Source organism: Vulpes vulpes, chromosome 10 (assembly GCF_048418805.1).
Source record: "Vulpes vulpes isolate BD-2025 chromosome 10, VulVul3, whole genome shotgun sequence".
Lineage (NCBI taxonomy): Eukaryota > Metazoa > Chordata > Mammalia > Carnivora > Canidae > Vulpes > Vulpes vulpes.
In genome coordinates this window covers 40,945,024-40,967,935 of record NC_132789.1, presented here as the reverse complement: position 1 = coordinate 40,967,935, position 22,912 = coordinate 40,945,024, and the positions used below count along the sequence as shown (strand labels likewise).

Below are 22,912 nucleotides of genomic sequence, written 5' to 3'. Positions count from 1 at the left end.
TGGCAGTCCAATTTTTTTTTTTTTTTTAAGTAATCTCTAACCCAATGTGGGGCTTGAACTCACAACCTGGAAATTAAGAGTTGCATGCTCTACCAATAGAGCCAGCCAGGCACCCCACCTGGAAGTCTGGACACTTAAAATATAAGGACAGTCTCCCTTATAGTATTCTTTTTTCAAAATTTATTGGTGTTGAAACTATGTAACACTATATGTTAACTGTACTGGAATTAATTTTAAAATAAACAAGGGGCACCTTGGGTGGCTCAGCTGGTTAAGCATCGGACTCTTGATCTCAGCTCAGGTCTTGAATACAGGGTTGTGAGTTCAAGTCTCATGTTGGGCTCCATGCTGGGTATAGAGCCTAATTAATCAATCAAAGATCACTGATCATAGGAAAAAAATTTTTTTTTATTGTTTTGCAGTCCTCACCCAACAATCCCTATTCAATTCTAAATGTAAGTAACTCCATTATATCTATAAATTGATTTTGCATCCCCATTTAAAGGATGAGAAACTGGAACTGGGTGGGGTAAATGCTCTACTCAATAAAATTCACTTGTTCCAAAGATTCTGGAACTAGAGAACAGATTTTCTAATTCCTAAATCAGTGCTGTCTTCACTAAAACTGCTTCTGAAATTGTAATATGTATATGAATCACCTGGGACTCTTGTGAAATGTAGATTCTGATTCAGTAGTTCTGGAGTGAGGCCCAAATTCAGCATTTCTAATAAGCACCTAAGGGATAGCTGATCCTGCAGTCTGATGACTCTGAGAAGCAAGAGCATTCTATTTTTGATCCATATAGTTCTGATGGGGGTGCTATCTATTGGTTGTTACGTCTTGGGTGCCCCTGGTTTTAAGAAACTCACTGAAAAGAAAACTTCTCTCTTGGCTTGCGCTGCCTTGTACCCACCAAATCTAGTTGCTCTTTCATAAGGATATTAGAGCAGTTGCTTTGTTCCTGAAGTCCACAACTGTGTAATTTGTCACGAGAGGATCCACAAAGCTGATCATGTGGTGCTGGCACATTCTCTGCTCTTGGGCAGAAACCTTGTTCGTGATGATGTCTAGGCCTTCATAAACCTAGGGAAGGGAAAGAAAATTAGCATGAGAAAGTCACCTGCCTCCATAAAACGCAAACTTCATAAGTAGCAATGGTGATCTGTTCCTCCCTCTAGCCAAACACGGGACTGACCCAAGCACCAGAACAGATGTGTTTCTAAGCATATGTGTTGAGAGAATAGCAGACCTACAAACACCCAAGATAAAGGAAGCAAAAGAAAACAGAACACTGGCTTTCTTATCAAACAGTGGCTATTAGCTTAGACTTAAAGATAAAAAGTGTATGTAAATCAATGGTCAAGTAAGAACTAATTCCGCAGGATTAACTGGACGTTCTTTAGGTTCTGCAAGCATTTAAAAATGGGCAGGTTGTTTTATTTATTTTACTTATCACAAGTCTCCAGAAAGGTAACATTTGCATTGCTCATAGTTCTACTTCAAATGCTTAGATATTTCTTGGATTTAAATGGCTCTGAAAGATTTTTAGAATCTTGGCTCCATTTGTAGAGAAGTGGCCTATTTACAAAGATACATATAAAACACACACAGACACACTTTGAAGTCAGAACCCCTAATACTGCTGTACTCTAATGGAAACATTGTGATCTAACCAAATTACTGCTTCAGGGGGTCAGCACATACAGTCTAAATACTCAAAGGCAATATCCTGTCTGTAAGCTCTTGATCTGCCAATTCAACTAAAAAGTTCAAATGTACTTTTTCTAAATGCAAGGTCTCAGATGGAGAACAGATCTGAAAATACTAGTTTGAAAATAGGGATGAATGCTTTGAGATTAAATGTTCTCTCTGTAATCACTGATTCTACAGGGAGCATTGAATGAACAAATAATAAGTTCCATAGAGCCCACAAAGATGTTAAAAGCATTTTTTATCTCACATTTCCCTTTACTTACATGGGTGTCGATTAAGTACAGTACAGTATAATGGTTTAGGAGGAAGGACGCTGGCGCCAGGCTGCCTCAGATCAATTCCTAGCTCTGCCACTCACCAGTTATTTTTACTTGTGGAGTAGTCAGTTACTAACCTCTCTCTGCCTCAATCCCTCATCAGTAAAATGAGGATAACAGTATCATCTCATGGGGTTGTTGTGTGGATTAAGTGAGTTAATACACGTAAAAGCACTTGGTTTTTCCCTAACACTTTGCATATGATATACAGGGTCATTATATTACTACCTATATTACAACCACTACTACTACTATCACAATGCAAGAGAAATGAGAAGTTTAGTGTCACTAGCACTCTGAAGCTTCTATGCTCTTAACTACTGAGGTTGTTTACCCAACAAGGATATACACTATCTTCAAGGAACAAAAAAAATGTTAATTAGTAAAACCCCCGCACAGAAGAAATATAAAGAGCCATAGGAAAGAACCAGCTCTGCCATTAACTCACAACAGACATCCATTCTTACACCTGAATATTGATGGAATCTTAAATCATCGGGTGTGCTTTTCTGTGTATCTTGAACAAGATGTCCTTCTGACGTCAGAAAGTGCCACAGCATATACTGTACACAGCAGTCCTCTGCATGAATTAAGAAAACTATAGGAGGGACAGGAGTTAATAACTCTGTGTTCTGTGTTCTTCTCCCTCTTCCCCACAAACTTTAGTTGGCTCTGTTGAATTCCAAATGACCTAATCAATGTTAGTTAAAGAACTTAAACAACAACCTGATTTTGTCAGTACAGACTTTCTGAACCTTGTAAATGGATTCTCATTTTTAACACTGAGATTAATGTTAAGGAAAGGCATAGTTGTAAATGCACAATTATCACCCCCACCTCCAAAAAAGCCAAAATGTAAACATATAAATTTTCATCCTGAGTCCTGCCTTTATGTGTATGTTCTAGAACTCCTTTTTTAAAAAAAAATTAAGCTTTTATTTATTTATTTATTTATTTATTTATTTATTATTTATTTAAAGATTTTATTTATTTATTCATGAGACACACAGAGAGAGAGGCAGAGACACAGGCAGAGGTAGAAGCAGGCTCCATGCAGGGAGCCCGATGTGGGACTCGATCCTGGGACTCCAGGGTCACGACCTGGAGGCGTTCAACTGCTGAGCCACCCAGATGTCCCTGTTCTAGAACTCCTTGAAATGGTAAGTTTATTTTATTTATTTTTTATTTTTATCTTTTGTTTAAACAAAAACATCAACAAATACTAAAGGCAACCCCAGAACGAGGCTCACCATATTTATTAAAGGAAGTGGTCTGTTGTACTGTTTATGGTATATATAAACGTCAACAAATATCAGAAAGAAAAGAGTATTAGTGATTTAAGGAAAGTAGATGTCTTGCTTATAGAGTTAACAAACTAAAAACTGTAAATCACACAAAGTACATCTTGGTTACCAGTGTAAATTGTCATCTTTGAGTGTCATCTTTGTCAACTTTTCATTTCCTGTACCACTAGATTAAAAGAAACTGGGCACAAAGACATAGGTGATACTAACTGGATATCTGATGATAAAAGGATTATTTTTAGGTATCAGTTTTATGGTTATGTTTTTTTAAAAAAAGGAGTCCTTAACTTTGAGGTATACAACATATTGAGGTACATATGAATGAAAGTATACGTTTTTTTAAAAAAAGAAATTAGAGCTGATCCAAAGTTACATCTATAACGATGTTGCTTCAGTCTTCCATTCTAATATGACTTCTTTCAACAGTTACAGTTGAGCTTACAAATAACTGTGCAACTTGTGACCACAGCTACTGTGTATTTTTTCATTTTACCCATGAATAAATTTTTAACAAGCAAGAAGGCAAGGGTAGATGAAGGGCATATGTAAAGGACATCTATATCTGCATTGCATGAGAGAAAGAATGATGCTGAAAAGATATTTGTTAATAATGACATGAGAATTATGATCACTGGGGCACCTGGCTGGTTCAGCTGATTGAGTGACCGACTCTGAATTTTGGCTCAGGTCATGATCTCAGGGTCCTGGGATCGAGCCCTGCTTTGGGCTCTGGACTCTGTAGGGATTCTGCTTGAGGATTTTTTTTAATTTCATTTTTTACATTTTTAAAAAGATTTTACTTATTATTTGAGAGAAAGCACGAGCAGGGGGAGGGGCAGAGGGAGAAGCAGGCTCACCACTGAGCAGGGAACCCACAGTGGCTCGATCCAAGGACCCTGGGATGATGACCTGAGCGAAAGGCAGACACTTAGCCAACTGAGCCACCCCGGTGCCCCTCTGCTTGAGGATTCTATCCTTCCCTCTTCCTCTGCCCCTCCCCTGCTTGCACATACTCTCTCTCGCTCTCAAATAAATAAATAAATAAATAAATTAAAAAAAAATTTTAAGTTTATTTGCTGCTTTTAACAACAGGAAAAAAAAAAAGTATATCATGACTGGGATCTGGGTTCCAGTAACAGAGTAGGAGGGGCAGACTAATAACTGAAACAAGATTGGCCAAGTGTTCTTAACTGCTGAAGGGAGGTGAGACACACAGCAGTTCAACTGGTATTCACTCTACTTTTTTATATGTTGGAAAATTTCCCTAACAAAAAGTTTCTTTTAAAAAATGTGGATGGGGATCCCTGGGTGGCGCAGTGGTTTGGCGCCTGCCTTTGGCCCAGGGCGCGATCCTGGAGACCCAGGATCGAATCCCACATCAGGCTCCCGGTGCATGGAGCCTGCTTCTCCCTCCGCCTGTGTCTCTGCCTCTCTCTCTCTCTCTGTGACTATCATAAATAAATAAAAAATTAAAAAATTAAAAAATTAAAAAAAAAAAATGTGGATGCAGGCACCTGCTCAGGTCACAATCTGAGCCCTCTCCCTTTGCTGTCCCTCCTGCTTGTGCTCTGTCAAATAAATGAATAAAATCTTTAAAAAATAATAACAATAGTAATAATAAATAATAATAAAGTAAAATGGGTACAGAATTTCAGTTTGGGCTGAAAAAGTTCTGAAGATGGAGGGTGATGAAGTTTGCAGAACAATGTGAATATGCTTAACATATGGCAAAATAGTAAATTTTATGTCATGTATATTTTACAATAACAAAAAACTTGGATGACAGATTTTTTGGTAGAATGACAAACCAGTGAATATTAGCAATGAAGTGAAATTTTCAAAAATTTGAAATTTTCAATTCTTTTAAATATGTACCTAGAAGTGGAATTGCTAGATCATACCATAACTTTTAAAATTATTGAGAAGACTGGTAATGTTCTATTTCTTGAACTGAGTTTTGGTTACACAGGGATTTTCACTTTTTTCATAACTTACTGAATTGTACAGTTATGAATTATGCATTTTTAAAGATTTTATTTTTAAGTAATCTCTACACCCAACATGGGACTTGAACCTCTATTTCCAAGATCGAGAGTTGTACCCTCCACCAACTGAACCAGCAAGAAGCCCCAAGAATTATGCATTTTAAGACATACATTATTTACCAATTAAAATCATACCACCCAGCCAAAAAGCAAAAACACAACACATTTTACACATTTGCACTAAGGATAAATATCTAATCAAATTTAGAAACCAATCAATTTTGTAAATGTCACATTTGGCCCATACAGATATTTATATTATAAATCCCACAACTGTGCTTATTTTATTACCTGCCCAGAAAACATCATCCTACCAGAGTAAGTTAGGTTTGTAGCTGATTGCCTTATATTTCACCTATTTTCCAGCTTCAATTATAGTTGCAGTGAGACTCTACCTATAGAATAGACAGCCCTGGGTGCTAGGAAGAGCTTAAAGGATCTGTTACCTTCCAAAGGCAGCATGTCACTCTGTTCTATTTCCTATTCTCCGAGAGGACACCTATGATCTGTGTACACAGAAATGACTGGATAAAATGCTTCTCTCTGTACAATTCAGATTTTGTCAATACTAAGGGAGTTCTGGTCTCTTTGTGAGGTCTGATAACTGAAATACTCTGAAAAATTACAAGTTTAACCTACTTAGCCAATTATCAACATAACTGACTTATCTTAGCAAACATTTATTGAGAGTCTACTATGTGCCAGGTATTCTGCAAGATGTTAGGGCATGCAAAGATTTAAAAAGGGTCCATGTCCTCAAGGAGTCCAGGCTAGCAAGAGATACAGATACAAATAACTATACTATAAAGAGATAAACAGTATAAAAGTTTCTGAGACATTAAAGTTTGACTGTAACCATCTTCTATAAATCTCATAAGCACTAACCATTTAATGAATGTTCTAGGTATTTATCTGTACCAGAAGGAAATATGCTTCTGTCTCACTTCTATTCAGAGTTTATTTCCAGATTGAAAATGTCTTGGGAAAAGGCCACAAAACTAAAATAACCCGAACTCTCCAAACCGACAAAGCTAAAGTGCCCAGAGGCGCTAATGAAGGTGAGTGAAATTTACAGCAGAGACCTAGAGGAAAACCAGCAGAATCGAGAGGTGTGTTATCAACTGAAAGTAAATTGTCCCCTAGGGGACATTTGGCAATGTCTAGAAATATTTTTGGCTGTCACAACTGCGGGAGTGGACGTGCTGCTGTTATCTAGTGGGTATGTCAGGGATGCTGCTAAACATACTACAATGCAAGGACAACTTCCCCCTCCCCCCATACACACACACAACAAAAAAATTATCCAGCTCAAAAATGTCAATGGTCCTGAGGATAAACCCTGATCCAAAGAAATTTTACCTTGGAGAAACTCCCCAAAATCTTTAAGTGTACTGCTAAAGGTCCTACTCATTTAAGTCTCCATCCCTTTAGGCTGTCATTCTGTAGGGTAGTCCTACTGAGTATGTTCATCAGCAAGATCCTGAGCACTAGGCAGATCATGGAGCTCTGAGTGCAGATTAATTCCCCAACAGTGCTGTCTACAAGCATGAGGAAAAGCTGCCCCTCCCCCTTGTTTGTTTTTCTTTCCTTCTTTCTTTGGACTTCATTTCCTTCCTAATCCAAATTAGATCCTGAAGTCCTTCAATCACTTTCTTGCCTCTATGGATTGCATATGCTTTGAAAACCACAATCATGGATTATGAATCAGTACAATCACCCTACCTTCTCTGCTGGCTGCCCCTGTACTGCTCCATGGATACCACTCTCTGAGATCACTAATGAACCCTGGCTGCCAAATTAACACTTTTCTACTAAACTTTCAAAACACATGATGAAAAAGCAACAATATGATACTACTAGTCTCTCTCCATAATCCATTCTCCTTCGGAGTTTCAATGGCAGCAATCTCTCCCACTTTTCTTCCAATCTCACTGGCCCCTTCAGTTTCCTTACTGAAGCCAACCCCTGATCTGTTAGCAATATCTGTCATAGTAACAATATTGAGAAATGGCTGTCTTTAGGGCATCTACCTGTCATTCCTATACTGTGAACTGTCTGACACTCATGGCTTCTATAACCATTTTTGTGCTAACTCCTAAAATCCATATCTGCAATCTAGTTCTCTCTTGATGCCAGACCTGTTTATTTAACTGCCTAGTGGACATTTTCATCATCAATGAGATGATTGATAATATTGTGAATATATAATATTGTGAAGTTGTTAACAGTAAGGACTCTGGAGCCAGGTTGCCTGGATTTAAGTCCTGGCTCCACTATTACTGGCTATGTAACCTTGGACAAGTTATTTAACCTCTCTGTGCCTCAGATTTCTTACTTATAAAGTGAGGATAATCTTAAAGCTAACCTCAAAAGGTTACGGTGAGAATTAAATAATTAATACATGCAAAGCATATGGAACAGGGCCTGCCTTTTGGAAGCAGTCAATAAATGTTAGCTATCATCCTTAGCAGCAGCAGCAGCATCACCCCAGACACCTGTAACCTGATATATCCAAAACTGAACTCCTTATTGTCCCAGCCATACTTGAGTGAACCATGAGATAATCAAACCAAAACCCTCGAAGTGATCCTAGTACCTCTGTATCCATCTCTCTCCCCACATTTCCAATCTCTCCACTTTTATGCAAAATAGTTCCTAAAATGCTCACTATCATCACACCAATTGAAGGCTTTATGACTTCCCAACCAGACTGCTCATTCCATCGGATTCCTCACTGATCTTTCTATCCTTACAGTATAAGTCCTCCAATTTATGTCCACACCCGGGCAGCTCAGCAGGCTCCCTGCATGGAGGCTGCTTCTCCCTCTGCCTGTGTCTCTGCCCCTCTCTCTCTCTCTCTCTCTCTCATGAATAAATAAAATCTTTAAAAATTTCACACCCTATGAAGTTATGTTGGCTTCCACTTTAACAATGAGGGAATGAAAACTTAGACATGTTAGGTAACCTGACCAAAGTCACACAGCAAGTTAGCAGCAGAGGCAAACTTTGAATCCACATCTTCTGACTTCATATTGTTCTCTTCCCACCATGTTGCTAATCTCTGTTCTATACACATCAGCTCTGTGACTTTGGGGAAGTGAGCTTTCTTTCCTGGAACCTCAAGTTCCTCATTCCCAACATCCTCTTTAATTCTAACAGTCCAAACTTCAGAAAAAAAGACTTTGGCATGGAAGCTAAAAGGAAAAAAAAATTTTAAAGGATGTTGGCACACACCAGAAAGTTGATTTTCCTTTCTGATTAAAGGAGTCTGAATTTGATTATTCAACTGAAGAGAAATGAAAGAGTAGGGAAAAGGTCAACCTCTTGCCTAACTTTTCTTTCTTAATAAAAAGATGACTTTTAAAAAATTTTACACTTTATTAAGAAAGAATGAGCAAGCTACAGGAACATTATATCAGGCAACTACTCCTTTTAGCTTTGTTTGGCAGAAGTTCAACTGCAGACATGCTGACTAAATCAGACAGACTAAGATGCTCAGAAAGTGGGAGAAGCCTTCAGTCAGTCTGGTGAGAGGAGTGCTTTGGAATTTGCAGTGCAGATCATGACTTTTCTTCTTCCAATGGCTATCTGTATATAAGAAAAAAAGGTGGGTGGGGGGAACACCTGGCTGGCTTAGTCAATGGAGCATGGGGACTCTTGATCCCAAGGTTGTAAGTTCGAGTCCCATGTAGGGTGTAGAGATTACTTAAAAATAAAATCTTAAAAAAAAAAAAAAGGAAAAGGGACTAGAATCTTAATATAAAGCCATGCTTCTCAAACTAAGAGGTGCATACATAGTAAGTATGCATTCCTGGAGAGCATCAATCTAACTAAATGGTAAAAAGAATTTGAAAATTTTTTACATCTAAATAAATACAGACAGATCAGGGTAGAGAATGCAAAACTGGCACATAAAGGGGCAGCCAGGGTGGCTCAGCGGTTTAGCACTGCCTTCATCCCAGGGCCTGATCCTGGAGACCCGGGATGGAGGCCCACATCAGGCTCCCTTCATGGAGCTTGCTTCTGCCTCTGCCTGTGTCTCTGCCTCTCTCTTTCTCGCTCCCTGTGTCTCTTATTAATAAATGAATAAAATCTTTAAAAAAAAATGGCACATAACTTTTAAGTTAAAGCCTGAGAAACTCTGCAATGGAGAGCCTCTGTAGTGGCTGCTTAGAAGTCCACCTGTAAACTCTGGTGAAGCATGGATTTAAGGAAATTCAGAGATCATCCACCTAGTCCAATCACCTGAAATTTTATACTTGAGAATATGGAGGCTCAGAAAGCTTCCCTAGACATATAACTGACTGGCAGTAGAGATACAACTAAAGCCTGGATACTCTGCTTATAGCACAAGCTGTTTCTGCTGTCTCTTACCAGTAGAATTTTTATCCCCATTTGACTCTGGTCTGTTTGCTTGCTTGAAGTAATAAACTATTAAGGTGAAATTAAATTCCAGAAACCGAGGAGAAGACTGCTTCCATTCAGTGAACCCCCTCATGGTTCTGAAAAGTAAATGATAGGAATACTAAAAATAACTAAAAAGACAATGCCATGTGACTATAATGCTGGGACAGAAACAAAAGGGCTCTTTTAAGAAAATAAAATTATTAATAAAGTTCCTCTCATGGCCACTTTTAAGAAAATAAAATTATTAATAAAGTTCCTCTCATGGCCACTTTTATAGCCTCAATATTGGCCCACTTTTGAGGGCTTCAATAATATTTTACTTAAGATCCTTATGATAGAGTATATATTATTTAGAGGTCTATGTCTAAGTTAGGGAGAGGCAATAAAGTATAATGGAGCTATGCCTGGGTTCAAATTCTGGCTCTACTATCCAACTTCATTTTGCAGTTAATTAAGTATTTAATTTTTCGTGGTGTCTCATTTTCTAATCTATAAAATGGGGATGATAATAGCACCTACACTCCTCACTGGGTTATTCTGAAGATTAGAGTTAATATAGGTGAAATATTTAGAAGAGTAGCAGGCAAACTGTAAGCACTATATAAGGCTTGGTATTACCTATATTTAACTGGTGGTAGTTAAACAAGACTTTCCTTGGTTCTTCTAGGTGAGACCCCTTGCTAGGGTTTGAAAGAAGAGAACCACAAAATGCCAGAACTAAAAGGAGCTTTAGACACTGTGACAGACAGACACCATATGACCCACAGAGTCTAAATATCTACTATCTGGACCTTCATAGAAAAAAGCTGCCCATCCCTGAACTAATCTAATCAGTTCCCCTCCCTAATATAGCCAAAGAGGAAACTAAAGCCCAGAGAGGACAGTACCTTGCCCCAGGTTATAGATACAGTGAGTTAGTGGCAAAGCTAGGACTAAAACCCAGTTTTCCCAGTAAATAAAACTGTCTACCAGGCTAAAGAGGCTAAATGAAGACCTCGGAATAAGACTGTAAATTAGGAAGAATATCAGCACCTGAAAAGTTAGGCAAATCATCTAATTCTAATCAACAGACACTTACCGAATACTATAAATCTGTTTTTTTCATGCTCTCCAGGTGACTGGAATGTGCACTTGAGAGTGAGAACCAATGTTCTAAGTATTGTGTGAGGCACTAGCAAGATGTAAACCCCAGAAAAGGAGAGTAAAGGTGCTGATTGCGTAGCTGGGTAGCTACCAGCCTGGACAATGCAGAATCCCATATTTCAGCTGCAGTTACATATGTATAGGGGACTGCAAGGGAAGAGCAACAGACACAGCAAAGGCAAAGAGGCCTTGGGTATACCTTCATTTATGCTAGAGCATCAACAACATTTTTTACACACAAATCTGTAAGTTCCAATAGTTCAATAAATTATAAATCTATTATATCATTCTCATCATTTTTTTTTTTTACATTCTCACCTTTTAAAGCAAGTTCTACACCCAACGTGAGGCTCAAAGTCACAACCCAAGATCAAGAGTCACAGGCTTTACCAACTGAGCCAGCCAGACACCCCTATAGCATTCTCTAAAAGAATATTAAATTTTTATACTCCTAAAACCTATATAAGAATATACAAATTTAAAACATTTATATTGGGACACCTGGATGGCTTGGTGGTTTAGCATCTGACTCAGAGTGTGATCCTGGTCAGGGAATAGTCCATCCGGCTACCTATGGGGAGCCTGTTTCTCCCTCATTCTGTGACTCTGCCTCTTTCTGTGTTTCTATCATGAATAAATAAAAATCTTTAAAAAAAATAAAACATTTATATGGCAAAAAAGTCATATAAATCAAAAGACAGATGACCAACTGAAAAAATACTTCCAACACATGAGATTGCACCAAGGATTAAAACTTACAATACAGGGATCCCTGGGTGGCGCAGTGGTTTAGCACCTGCCTTTGGCCCAGGGCGCGATCCTGGAGACCCGGGATCGAATCCCACGTCGGGCTCCCGGTGCATGGAGCCTGCTTCTCCCTCTGCCTGTGTCTCTGCCTCTCTCTCTCTCTGTGTGTGACTATCATAAATAAATAAAAATTTAAAAAAATAAAATAAAATAAAATTAGCTTCTATCATCTTGGTACTTTTTTTTTTTTTTAATGATAGTCACAGAGAGAGAGAGAGAGGCAGAGACACAGGCAGAGGGAGAAGCAGGCTCCATGCACCGGGAGCCCGACGTGGGATTCGATCCCGGGTCTCCAGGATCGCGCCCTGGGCCAAAGGCAGGTGCTAAACCACTGCGCCACCCAGGGATCCCTAATTTTATTTTTTTAAAGATCTTATTTATTTATTTATTCATGAGACATAAAGAGAGAAGCAGAGGGAGAAGCAGCCTCCACACAATGAGCCCAATGTGGGACTCAATCCCGAGACTCCGGGATCATGCCCTGAGCCAAACAAAGGCAAACACTCAGCCGCTGAGCCACCCAGGCATCCCTAAGATGCTAATTTTAGAAGCTAGGTGAAGGATATACAAGAACTTTCTGTACTATCTTTGAAACTCTTGTGTAAATCTATAATACTTCAACAATTACTACTACAGTTACCTCCTCCCCAGTTTTTACAACCAAAAATGTCTCCAGAAATTGCAAATGTGCCCTGGGGGGGCAAAATGACCCCAGATTGAGACCACTGATGTACATACACTAACACATAAAGCTATCCATAACATATTGTTGGGTGGGGGGGCGGATACAGAATAATATGAAATGTAAAAAAATAATAATATGAAATATGAGTCAATTTATGTAAAAACATACACACATGGATGAACCTTGAGGACATTTGCTAAGTAAAATAAGCCAGTCACAAAAGAGACAGATATTGTATGATTCTACTTATGTGAGGTACTTAAGAACAGTCAAAATCATAGACATAGAAAGTAGAATGGTGGTTACCAAGGGCTGGGAGAAAGGAGGAATGGGGAGGTATTGTTTAATGAGTATAGAGTTTCAATTTTACAAGACGAAAAGAATTATGGACATAAAAAAAAAAGAATTATGGACGTAGATGGTGATGATGGTTACAACGGCATTACAAATGCATTTAATACCACTGAACTGTACACTTAAAAATGGTTAAGATAGAAGGGCCTGGCTGGCTCAGTCAGTACAGCATGTAACTCTTGATTTCAGGGTCTGAATTTGAGCCTAACATCAGCTGTAGAGTTCACTTTGAAAAATGGTTAAGGTGGTAAATTTTATGTGTATTTTACCAAAATAAAATCGGAGGAAAAAAAACACGTAAACACATGTGCACAAATACACAGACAAATGTGTGAAAGAATGTACACCAACATGTTAAAATGTTTATCTCTGGATGCTAAGACTATGGTGGTATTTCCTTTGTACTTTTCTGTGTTAATTTGCATTTTTTTCAGGAAGCATGTCTTTCTTTCTAAACATCAAAAGGCTTTGTTCTCTATCATTTTTTCTCATAAAAACTTCCATTTCGGGATCCCTGGGTGGCGCAGCGGTTTAGCGCCTGCCTTTGGCCCAGGGCACGATCCTGGAGACCCAGGATCGAATCCCACGTCGGGCTCCCGGTGCACGGAGCCTGCTTCTCCCTCTGCCTGTGTCTCTGCCTCTCTCTCTCTCTCTCTCTCTCTCTGTGACTATAATAAATAAATAAATAAATAAATAAATAAATAAATAAATAAATAAAATTTAAAAAGTTAAAAAAAAAAAAACACTTCCATTTCAATAACCAAAATCCTATTGATTCTGTCTCCAAAATGTCAAAATGGTTCCTCTTCTTCTCAGCCACAGTTCAACTCCAGCCCCTCTCACCCAGGCCAATGTAACTGAATCCTAAGCTGTTTATCCCTCTCTAACCCATTCTCTAACCAGAGTTACCCAATGAAACACATTTACTAACACTCCCATATTTCACACACACACACACACACACACACACCACATTCCTTTCAAAGGCCTCTACAGTTTGTTCACAGGGTCCTTTATTTTTAGTTTCACCTCCTACTACCGTCCCTCAAGTATCCTCTATACCAGAAAATTGCTGGTCACTCCTTGAAAACACACCATACGCTTTTATTTTTCCATTACTTTGTTCATGCTATTCTTTTGTCAGGCAGGAATAGTCTTCCTCCTCTGCCAAATAAAATGTATACAGTGGTACAGAGGAAAAACTGGGATGCAGAATGAATGGACAAATAAGTAAAAGGAGGTGGAGGAAAAAAGCATAGAATAGTACAGAGGTGAGGGTTCAAGAAATTAATTTTCTGTAGGGCTGAGATAATAGTGCCTACCTCACAAGGCGATGGTGAAGGGATTAAATGAGATAATACGTGTCAAACTTTTAGAACAGTACCTGGCATATATACTATTATTGTTTTCTATGCTGTTATGATGATGACGAGGATTATTCATGGTATAATGGTTAAGAGCTTGAATTCTGGATGCCACAATGAGGAAGGGGGCAGAACCAGTGCCCCAAAGGTAAGTAATGAGGCAAACAGGACTCCAGTTTGATTCAAATTTATCTAAAAAATTCAAACTACACAAGAAACCAAAACCAATTTGGTTAAGCCACATACAAGTACATACAAATCACACAGGGCAATTCCTGTATATCCCAAATAACATTTACCCCTTGAACGTATATTCCCTTTATTTTTTATTTTTTAAAGATTATTTATTTATTTATTCATGAGACACACACACACAGAGAGAGAGAGAGAGAGAGAGAGAGGCAGAGAGAGAAGCAGGTTCCATGCAGGGAGCCTGGCGTGGGACTCGATCCCGGAACTCCAGGATCACGCCCTGGGCTGAAGGCAGTGCTAAACCACTGAGCCACCTGGGCTCCCCCAAGTATATTCCTTTTAAAGAAGAGCTGTTTCAACACCCTGCCCCAGGCACTGAAGCATCAGAGCACCATCTTCTCCTCACACACTTAAACCTACAAGTCCCATCTGTGCTCTCCTATGGTTTCTCATTTGGCCAGTAGTGACTTCTCTTTCCTCACATAACATAGGATGTTTGATTCCACAGTTCTTTCCACAGCTGCAAGAAAGTGAATATACATATATATGAATAACCCACCCAGGCTTAATACCATAGCCTAAGGAAAATTAAACTCAGTGACAATGGAGGAGAACTAAGAGATGTAGAAACTCATAGTTTTTTAAAAATATTTTATTTATTCATGAGAGACACAGAGAGAGAGGCAGAGACACAGGCAGAGGGAGAAGCAGGCTCCATGGAGGGAGCCTGACGTAGGACTCAATCCTGGGACTCCAGAATCACGCGCTGAGCCAAAGGCAGATGCTCAACCACTGAGCCACCCAGGCATCCCAAAACCCATAGATTTTTTATATGAGTCAAAAATTTTGAGATTTCCTTCTTAGCCTCTTGTCGGGCTCAGTCTTTTTTTTTTTTTTTTTTTTTAAGATCTCCTCTGTCAGTCACGGCAAATAGCCTCCAGATAGCTCCCATCTCTCCTGGTTAACAAGGTTTTTATTACTTTTATTTCATGTCCTAGTAAGCCACTGTGATCCACTCTCCCATCTCTCCTTTCATATCCCTCCCCCAAGCATCCCAGATCTCCCTTGAGCACTATCAGACAAACAAACAGTCCTTTGGTTTATATATATATATATATAAAATGATACCTTTATATATATATAAAATAAATAGATACTGCTGCTAAATTATATCCCAAAGCAGACAAAAAGAACCCAGAACTCCACATCTATTAGATGACACATAGCCTGCTCATAGCCAGACTGCCAAAAATCATTTGCTTCTCCTCTTGTAGGTTTAGACAAACACAAAGGGAACTGTGCTCCTATGTATGACTACTGCTTCTCCACAGGACTTGAAAAACTAAGGCATTAGAGATACTTCCTCTCTATAAACCCAAATAGAATACTTTGTTTATTTTTCTCTTGGCATATAGTTGGCAGTCTGTATTTCCAGGCAGTCATTGTACATCTTTTGGCAAGTGCCTTCATGGTTCTCAGTACAATGTTTCATCCAGTGACTGAAGGCAATGCATTGTACCTTGAATTTACATGCCAAGAAAAAGACTCAGACTGAAAAGAAGACCTTCAGTATCATCTTCCTGCAATATATCAGATACTACACAGGAGTCACAAGACCCAGATCCAATTCCCAGGTGTACCAGTGTCTTGCACTGTGATCTCCAGCATGCTCTTTAATCTTCTGGGCCTCAGTTTTTCCATCCTGGAAAACAGGGATTGCATTACCTGTCCCTCCTTAAATTTAGACTCTTACTGCTAACAATATTTAGTTTCTATAATTTGTGAAATTGGGGTTTGGAAGAACTCAGAAAATTATTATTTTTTTAAAGATTGTATTTATTTATTCATGAGACAGACAGACACACACACACACACACAGAGGCAGAGACATAGGCAGAGGGAGAAGTAGGCTCCCTCTGGGGAGCCCATGTGGGACTCAATTCCAGGACCCCAGGATCATGACCTGAGCTGAAGGCAGACACTCAACCACTGAGCCACCCAGGTGCCCCAAACTCAAGTTAAATATTTGTATTTAATTTCTCACATTTGTCACAACTGCCATGCAGAAATTCAAAGCAGAATCCAGCAAGAGTCCCTAAACAAGTAATTCCTCAGAAAGTGTTTCTAATATCCCACTCAACAAATTAAGTGCTTGAGAATGGGAAGCAAGAAGCCAGGCAGGACCTTCTAATGCCACATGGCTACAAGAGCAAGTCATTATTTATCAGGCTCCATGACAATGTATTCACCCTAGACATCCTACCCTTAATAGTCCACTGTGATTTTCCCTCAAAGAAGCTACCTCAATATTTAAAGCACTTACTTATTCAATGTTTACAAAAATAATCACTTTCCCTGGATGGGAACTGCCTCAACAGGGCTTGCCTTGAAATCACCCTACAGTCAAGGTAAGACAAAGATATAACAAAACAAGTACAAAGTGCAAGACAATTTAAGATTTAAAACAGTGTTTTATGAACTAGGGGTGGTGGAAGGGGAGGAGGGCGGGGGGTGGGGGTGAATGGGTGACGGGCACTGAGGGGGGCACTTGACGGGATGAGCACTGGGTGTTATTCTGTATGTTGGTAAATTGAACACCAATAAAAAATAAATTTATTTAAAAAAATAAAATAAAACAGTGTTTTAGAATCCCTTTTGAGTTACTAGTACACTTATGAAATACAAAATTCTGGACATCATTCCAAAAGGGATTATTAAAATGCAAATATTTGTTTTTTTAAAAGATCGACCTGGAACCTTGAAAGAACTAATTATCACACTCTGCATTTGGTCACTCTTTGTGTGGCTGTACAACAAAGTTTACTGCTCCAAGTAGGCTCTCCACAAGGCCAAGTTTCCCCTTTGTTTCAGTACACATTCTCTCCAGGTATCATTAAATTACTGACATTAAATTATTTCTCTTAGCTGCAGCAAGTTTTATTCTCCTAAGCAATGCATCATGTGGCCACCACTAAGTTCAAACTCCATTTGAAGACATCACTATGAATTCACACTATGATTCACAATACGAATCCTAAAATACATTTTATATCCTACTCAAAATGTAGCACTCCTGTGAAAGAAGAGTCATACATATTAAGAAATACTCTCTAATGCCTGAACACTACTGCTCCTGCCCCATCTAAAGGGCAAGGCTTTGTGGGGATAAGGCAGCAAGCATGGAAAGTAAACACCTATATTCAACTCCAGGTTTGCTACTTACTGGAAGACCTTACTGCAAAGCCTGTTTCCTTACCTGTGAAATGACAATATCTACCTTACAAGGTTGTTGTGAAAATAAAAAGCATCTGTAACTATTTTATAAACAAATTTGCTATACAAATTTAAGTTATTATTATCATTCTGCCTCTGTATTTATTTGAAATGGTTTCAAGGAGCTGGTAATACAACATTAAGAATGTCATTTTGTACACGTGAAACTAATATAACGTGTGTCATCCACTATACTTCAATTCTTTTTTTAAATGTCATTTTGTTCACATGGTTACTAAAAATTCTGAGTTAACCTCAAGTCAATGAAAAGCACCATCTCGCTCCTTCGGATAAAAAACAAGCAAAGCAGGTTAACAGGCATGTAAGCAAAGGTAGAAATGAAGAACTGTGTACAACCACATAAATGGGGCATAGGTACTTTATATCATTATTTGGACTGAAAACCAAAATCAAAGGTCAAAGTTTTCCAATGGAGACCAAGAGGTCAAATAGCCATGGTATAATCAAAACTAAACACAATCGATAGCCAGTTCAGAAAGCTCAATAATCTTCAAAGTGTTTTCCTACATTAATTCTCAAGGAATCCCTAAGATGAAAGAAATTTAAGTCTCTGAGTGCCTGGGTAGCTCACTGGTTGAGCCTCTGCCTTGGGCCCAGGGTGTGATCCTGGAGTCCTGGGATCGAGTCCCAAGTCAGGCTCCCCTGCTTCTCCCTCTGCCTGTGTGTCTGCCTCTCTCTCTCTCTCTCTCTCTCTCATGAATAAATAAATAAAATCTTTAAAAAAAATTTTTTTTAAGTCTCATATTCCAGGTACTTACATAACCACAGGAAAAATCTGAATGGATCAAGATTTCTTTTTCTTTCTTTCTTTCTTTCTTTCTTTCTTTCTTTCTTTCTTTCTTTCTCTCTCTCTCTCTCCCTCTCTCTCTCTCTCTCTCTCTCTTTCTTTCTTTTTTTAAGATTTTAAAGCAGAGGGAGAAGCAGGCTCCATGCAGGAGCCCAATGTGGGACTCGATCCCGGGACTGGGATCATGCCCTGGGCTAAGGCGGCGCTAAACCGCTGAGCCACCCAGGCTACCCTGGATCAAGATTTCAATAAGGCAAGTCAACAAATCTTTCATCAAATATTAAGTAAGGTCCACCACATCACCAGTATGGCACAGTGTCCCACTGACATGACCTATTTTACAGCCAACAAAACCTCTAGCAAACTCAACCTTATAGTACACAAACTACGAGTAAAGAAACACTTCTGAGAAATGAATAATAGCTATTACAACACTGTATACAACACTCATGATCAGAACCCACTAACTTACTTAAAAATAAATGTAAAACTAAGATGATTTACTGAGAACACTCTCCTGAAATGGATGATGAGGAAAATGGGGATATGGTATATGAGGAAAATGGGGAACAGGGAATAGTGGTGTGTTATTTTAAATAGGATGATCGGAGAAGGCCTCAGTAAGGTGACATGTGAATAAAGAGAGAAAGTGAGCCACATGGTTAAATAAGTTCCACCAGGCAGAGATAGTAAGTGCAAGAATCCTGAAGCAGGGTCACATCTGTGGCACTCTCCACCCACCCAGTAGACTTTCCCCTGGAATGTCCTGCTGCCACTCCCACTGTGCTCTACAAAATCTTCCTGATGTCCAGGCTCACCATAAGTCACATTGTGTGTATTCTTTCAGGAATCAGTGACCAACCCACTTTAACATAATACCTTCGAAAATATTACATCTTGGGGCACCTGGGTAGCTCAGTCACTTAAGTGTCTGACTCTCGATTTCACCTCACGTCATGATCTCAGGGTCCTGGGATCAAGCCCCACAGTGGGCTCCGCACTCAGTGAGGAGTCTACTTGAGATTTTCTCTCTCCCTCCCACCCCCACTCAAGAGTGTGTGCTCTCTTTCTCAAATAAATAAGTCTTAAAAAAAAAAAAAAAGTTACGGGGGCAGCCCAGGTGGCTCAGCGGTTTAGCGCCGCCTTCAGTCCAGGCGGGAACCTGGAGACCCGGGATCGAGTCCTACATCAGGCTCCCTGCATGGAGCCTGCTTCTCCCTCTGCCTGTGTCTCTGCCCCTCTCTCTCTCATAAATAAATAAAAATCTTTAAAAAAAAAAAAAAAGTTACATCTTTCCCTTCCCCTGCATTCCTAACACCCACTCCCAAATCCAATTCATTATGCATACTGTTCACAAAGGAATGCTTCTTACAGTCTTCATCACATTACTCATCCCCGATTCCATCCACAGTATCTACAATACCTAATGAACACCCTTCTTTCACTACCCTACATACACACTATGCCCACTTCACCTTCTAAATCTTCATTTGTGTTCCTTTCACATAACGCCTTTTCCTTCTCTCTTATCCGTCCAAAATTCTCACCCATCTTTCAAGTCCCTTTTCAGAGAGCTTTCCATGACTGACTACAACAGTCTTCACTGATTTCTCCCATCTCAGAAATTGTATGGCTTGCTATAAAATCTGACTTGTAGGGCAGCCTGGGTGGCTCAGCGGTTTAGTGCCTGCCTTCCGCCCAGGGCGTGATCCTGGAGTCCCAGGATCGAGTCCCACGTCGGGCTCCCTGCATGGAGCCTGCTTCTCCCTCTGCCTGTGTCTCTGCCTCTCTCTCTCTCTCTCTCATTAATAAATAAATAAAATCTTTAAAAAAAAAAAAAAAAAAGAGGGATCCCTGGGTGGCTCAGTGGTTTAGCACCCGCCTTTGGGCCCGGGCATGATCCTGGAGTCCTGGGATCAAGTCCCACATTGGGCTTCCTGCATGGAGCCTGCTTCTCCCTCTGCCTTTGTCTCTGCCTCTCAATCTCTCACTCTCTGTCTCTCATGAATAAATAAAATCTTTAAAAAATTTTTTTAATTAAAAAATTTATTAAAAAAAAAAAAAGCTAATAAAGGTAGAAACCATGCCGCGGAGGTTTACAGGGTGTAGCGTGAGAAGGAATGCCCCTCCTCGCTTTAATACCCATCAGGTAGGTGCCGGACTCAGGGCCAGGCATTTCATATTAAGCACCTATATACTCTGTAAAAAGCCATTAACTGCAAACTATCTTCAACAAATAGGGTTCCTCCATCAACGATTTACCCAAAATGTCACCCACTCTCACCGCGAGCACAAATGCACCCAGGTGCTGCGGGTACTACACTCCCTTCTCGGCTTCCCTCTAACTCAAGGAAGAGGACAAAGCGGCCTGACTCCCAGCGGCCAACAGGTTAAACATCTCAATAAACCATTTACCAAGTGCCTGGCCCTGGCCTTCCTCAGGACCCTGCTCTTCATTTGAAAACTCCTGCTCTCACCTATCGAGCCCCAAGCCCTGTGAAGGAGGTGGCATTCCCCCTCCCACTTTACAGAGGCGTTTAAGCTCACGTGGCCGACGGCAGATTCGGAACTAGAACGCAGGTCTCCTGAACATCCATGCACCCTGTTCCATTTCCCGCACGAGTCACTCACAGATGGGGCCCGACTGACACCCGCGTCGCCGAGTACCCTAAATAGCAAAAGCTCTGCAATGATTTTCATTCAACAGGTTATTTCCTGGACGCCCGTCAGCCTTGTAGGTTCAAGCGCCACCTCCTCGCGTACTCGCTCTGCGCCACGGGGAACGCCGTTCCCTCTCCCTAGGCGAATTCCCTCAAGCCGTCAACGGAGACAGTTACCTACCAACAGCAACGTCGTGAGGCGTGAGGGGGAGGAGGGCTGACTCGGTCGCGGGGCACTACGTCTGGCACATGGTGGGCATCTCCAGTCATGACGGGTTCCCTTCACTTACCCACTCCGCCCCACAAGCCTCGGGGTTCACCCACTCCCACCAGGCCACAGGGCATCCGCTCGACCTGAGGCGCCCGCAAATGGCCTCCGCGTTCCTCAGGCCCGGCGCTCGCCGCACCGTCATACCTGCATGGAGTCGGCGCTGACGATTTCGCCGCCGAGCCGCTGGCCTAGCTGCAACGCCAGGGTGGATTTGCCCGTGCCGGTGGCCCCGAGAATCACTACGAGAGGCAGCGTCCGCGGCAAGCCCCGGAGCCCAGAGCCCACAGAAACCGCTCGTGCAGCCGCCGCCGCCGCCATCTTGAAGACATCTGCGCTTGCGCCGAGCAGCTGTCCCCATGGCAACCGGTAGTGCGCCGGCGCATCCCTAAGGCTCTGTGGGGGAGGGGAGGAGAAGTGAGGTGAGGGGAGCGAGACCTAGGTTTCCAAGTTTGAGAGGTTCCCGACTAGCTGGTGTCAGAGCCTCAACTGTCACCTCTCTCTCTCTCTCTCTCTTTTTTAAGCAACTGATAATCAATGTATTCAAAAGATCGATTCTTTCTTAAGAATTTATTTATTGGGATCCCTGGGTGGCGCAGCGGTTTGGCGCCTGCCTTTGGCCCAGGGCGCGATCCTGGAGACCCGGGATCGAATCCCACATCGGGCTCCCGGTGCATGGAGTCTGCTTCTCCCTCTGCCTGTGTCTCTGCCTCTCTCTCTCTCTCTCTGTGACTATCATAAATAAAAAAAAAAATTTAAAAAAAAAGAATTTATTTATTTATTCATGAGAGACACAGAGAGAGAGGCAGAGACCCAGGCAGAGGGAGAAGCAGGCTCCATGCACCGGGAGCCCGATGCGGGACTCGATCCGGGGTCTCCAGGATCGCGCCCTGCGCTGAAGGCGGCGCTACACCGCTGAGCCACCTGGGCTGCCGGAAATGATTTTTAAGCTATCTCCTCTTAAATGCGGAACGGCAATTCTATCTCAAATCACTCCCAATTCTTTTCTTCATGCCATTAATTACAATATAAAATTATATACTGATTTCTTGTGCATTGTCTGACTTCCGCCCCAAGCTGGTAGTTCCATAAAGGCAAGGAACAGGTTCTACCCAGCCATTGCTGAATCTCCAGTGCCTAGCAGAGCGTCCGATGGGGAAAAGACACCCAATAATTGTTAAACGGAGAGGAGAATGGTTTCCCTACCTAGCGCTGGAGCCAGTGAGCTAGAGGCGTGGTGTTTTCCAGGATCAGATCTGCCCAGTTCTCAGGCAAGGGCAGCCGCTCTAATGTTTTTATCCCAAAACGCAAACCCAGACGTAATCAGAAGGCAGGACAAAATCTTCCATCTCTTTAGTGAAAGGATGCAAGAGATGGGTTGAGAACAGAGAAAAGTAAACAACCCGCAAAATAAGAGGGAAAATAAGGAAGGCAGAAAGGATAAAGGAATGGTAACCCTCAGATTAAAGTACAGATCAGAGGCCTGAAATTCAGGAAACCCCACAACCTTTAAGAAAGGGCTTTGAAGGGATCCCTGGGTGGTGCACTGGTTTAGCGCCTGCCTTTGGCCC

General features: G+C 40.9%; 1 protein-coding gene across 4 annotated transcripts in view; it reads right to left on the bottom strand.

Moving 5' to 3' along the window:
* Positions 1-21,675, bottom strand: part of TRIT1 (tRNA isopentenyltransferase 1) — a 39,718-nt gene extending 18,043 nt beyond the window's left edge. The window contains exons 1-4 of one of the 4 annotated variants that reach the window (XM_072723724.1): positions 21,489-21,675; positions 9,755-9,882; positions 2,499-2,629; positions 944-1,084 (exon numbers count right to left, since the gene is read on the bottom strand). In XM_072723724.1, coding sequence (XP_072579825.1) covers positions 944-1,084; positions 2,499-2,629; positions 9,755-9,878 — 396 coding nt within the window. In that variant the 5' untranslated portion in view covers positions 9,879-9,882; positions 21,489-21,675. The remainder of the gene's footprint in view (positions 1-943; positions 1,085-2,498; positions 2,630-9,754; positions 9,883-21,488) is intronic. The other 3 variants (XM_025983683.2, XR_011994764.1, XM_025983684.2) reach the window with 3 other exon arrangements.
* Positions 21,676-22,912: the final 1,237 nt, after the last annotated feature.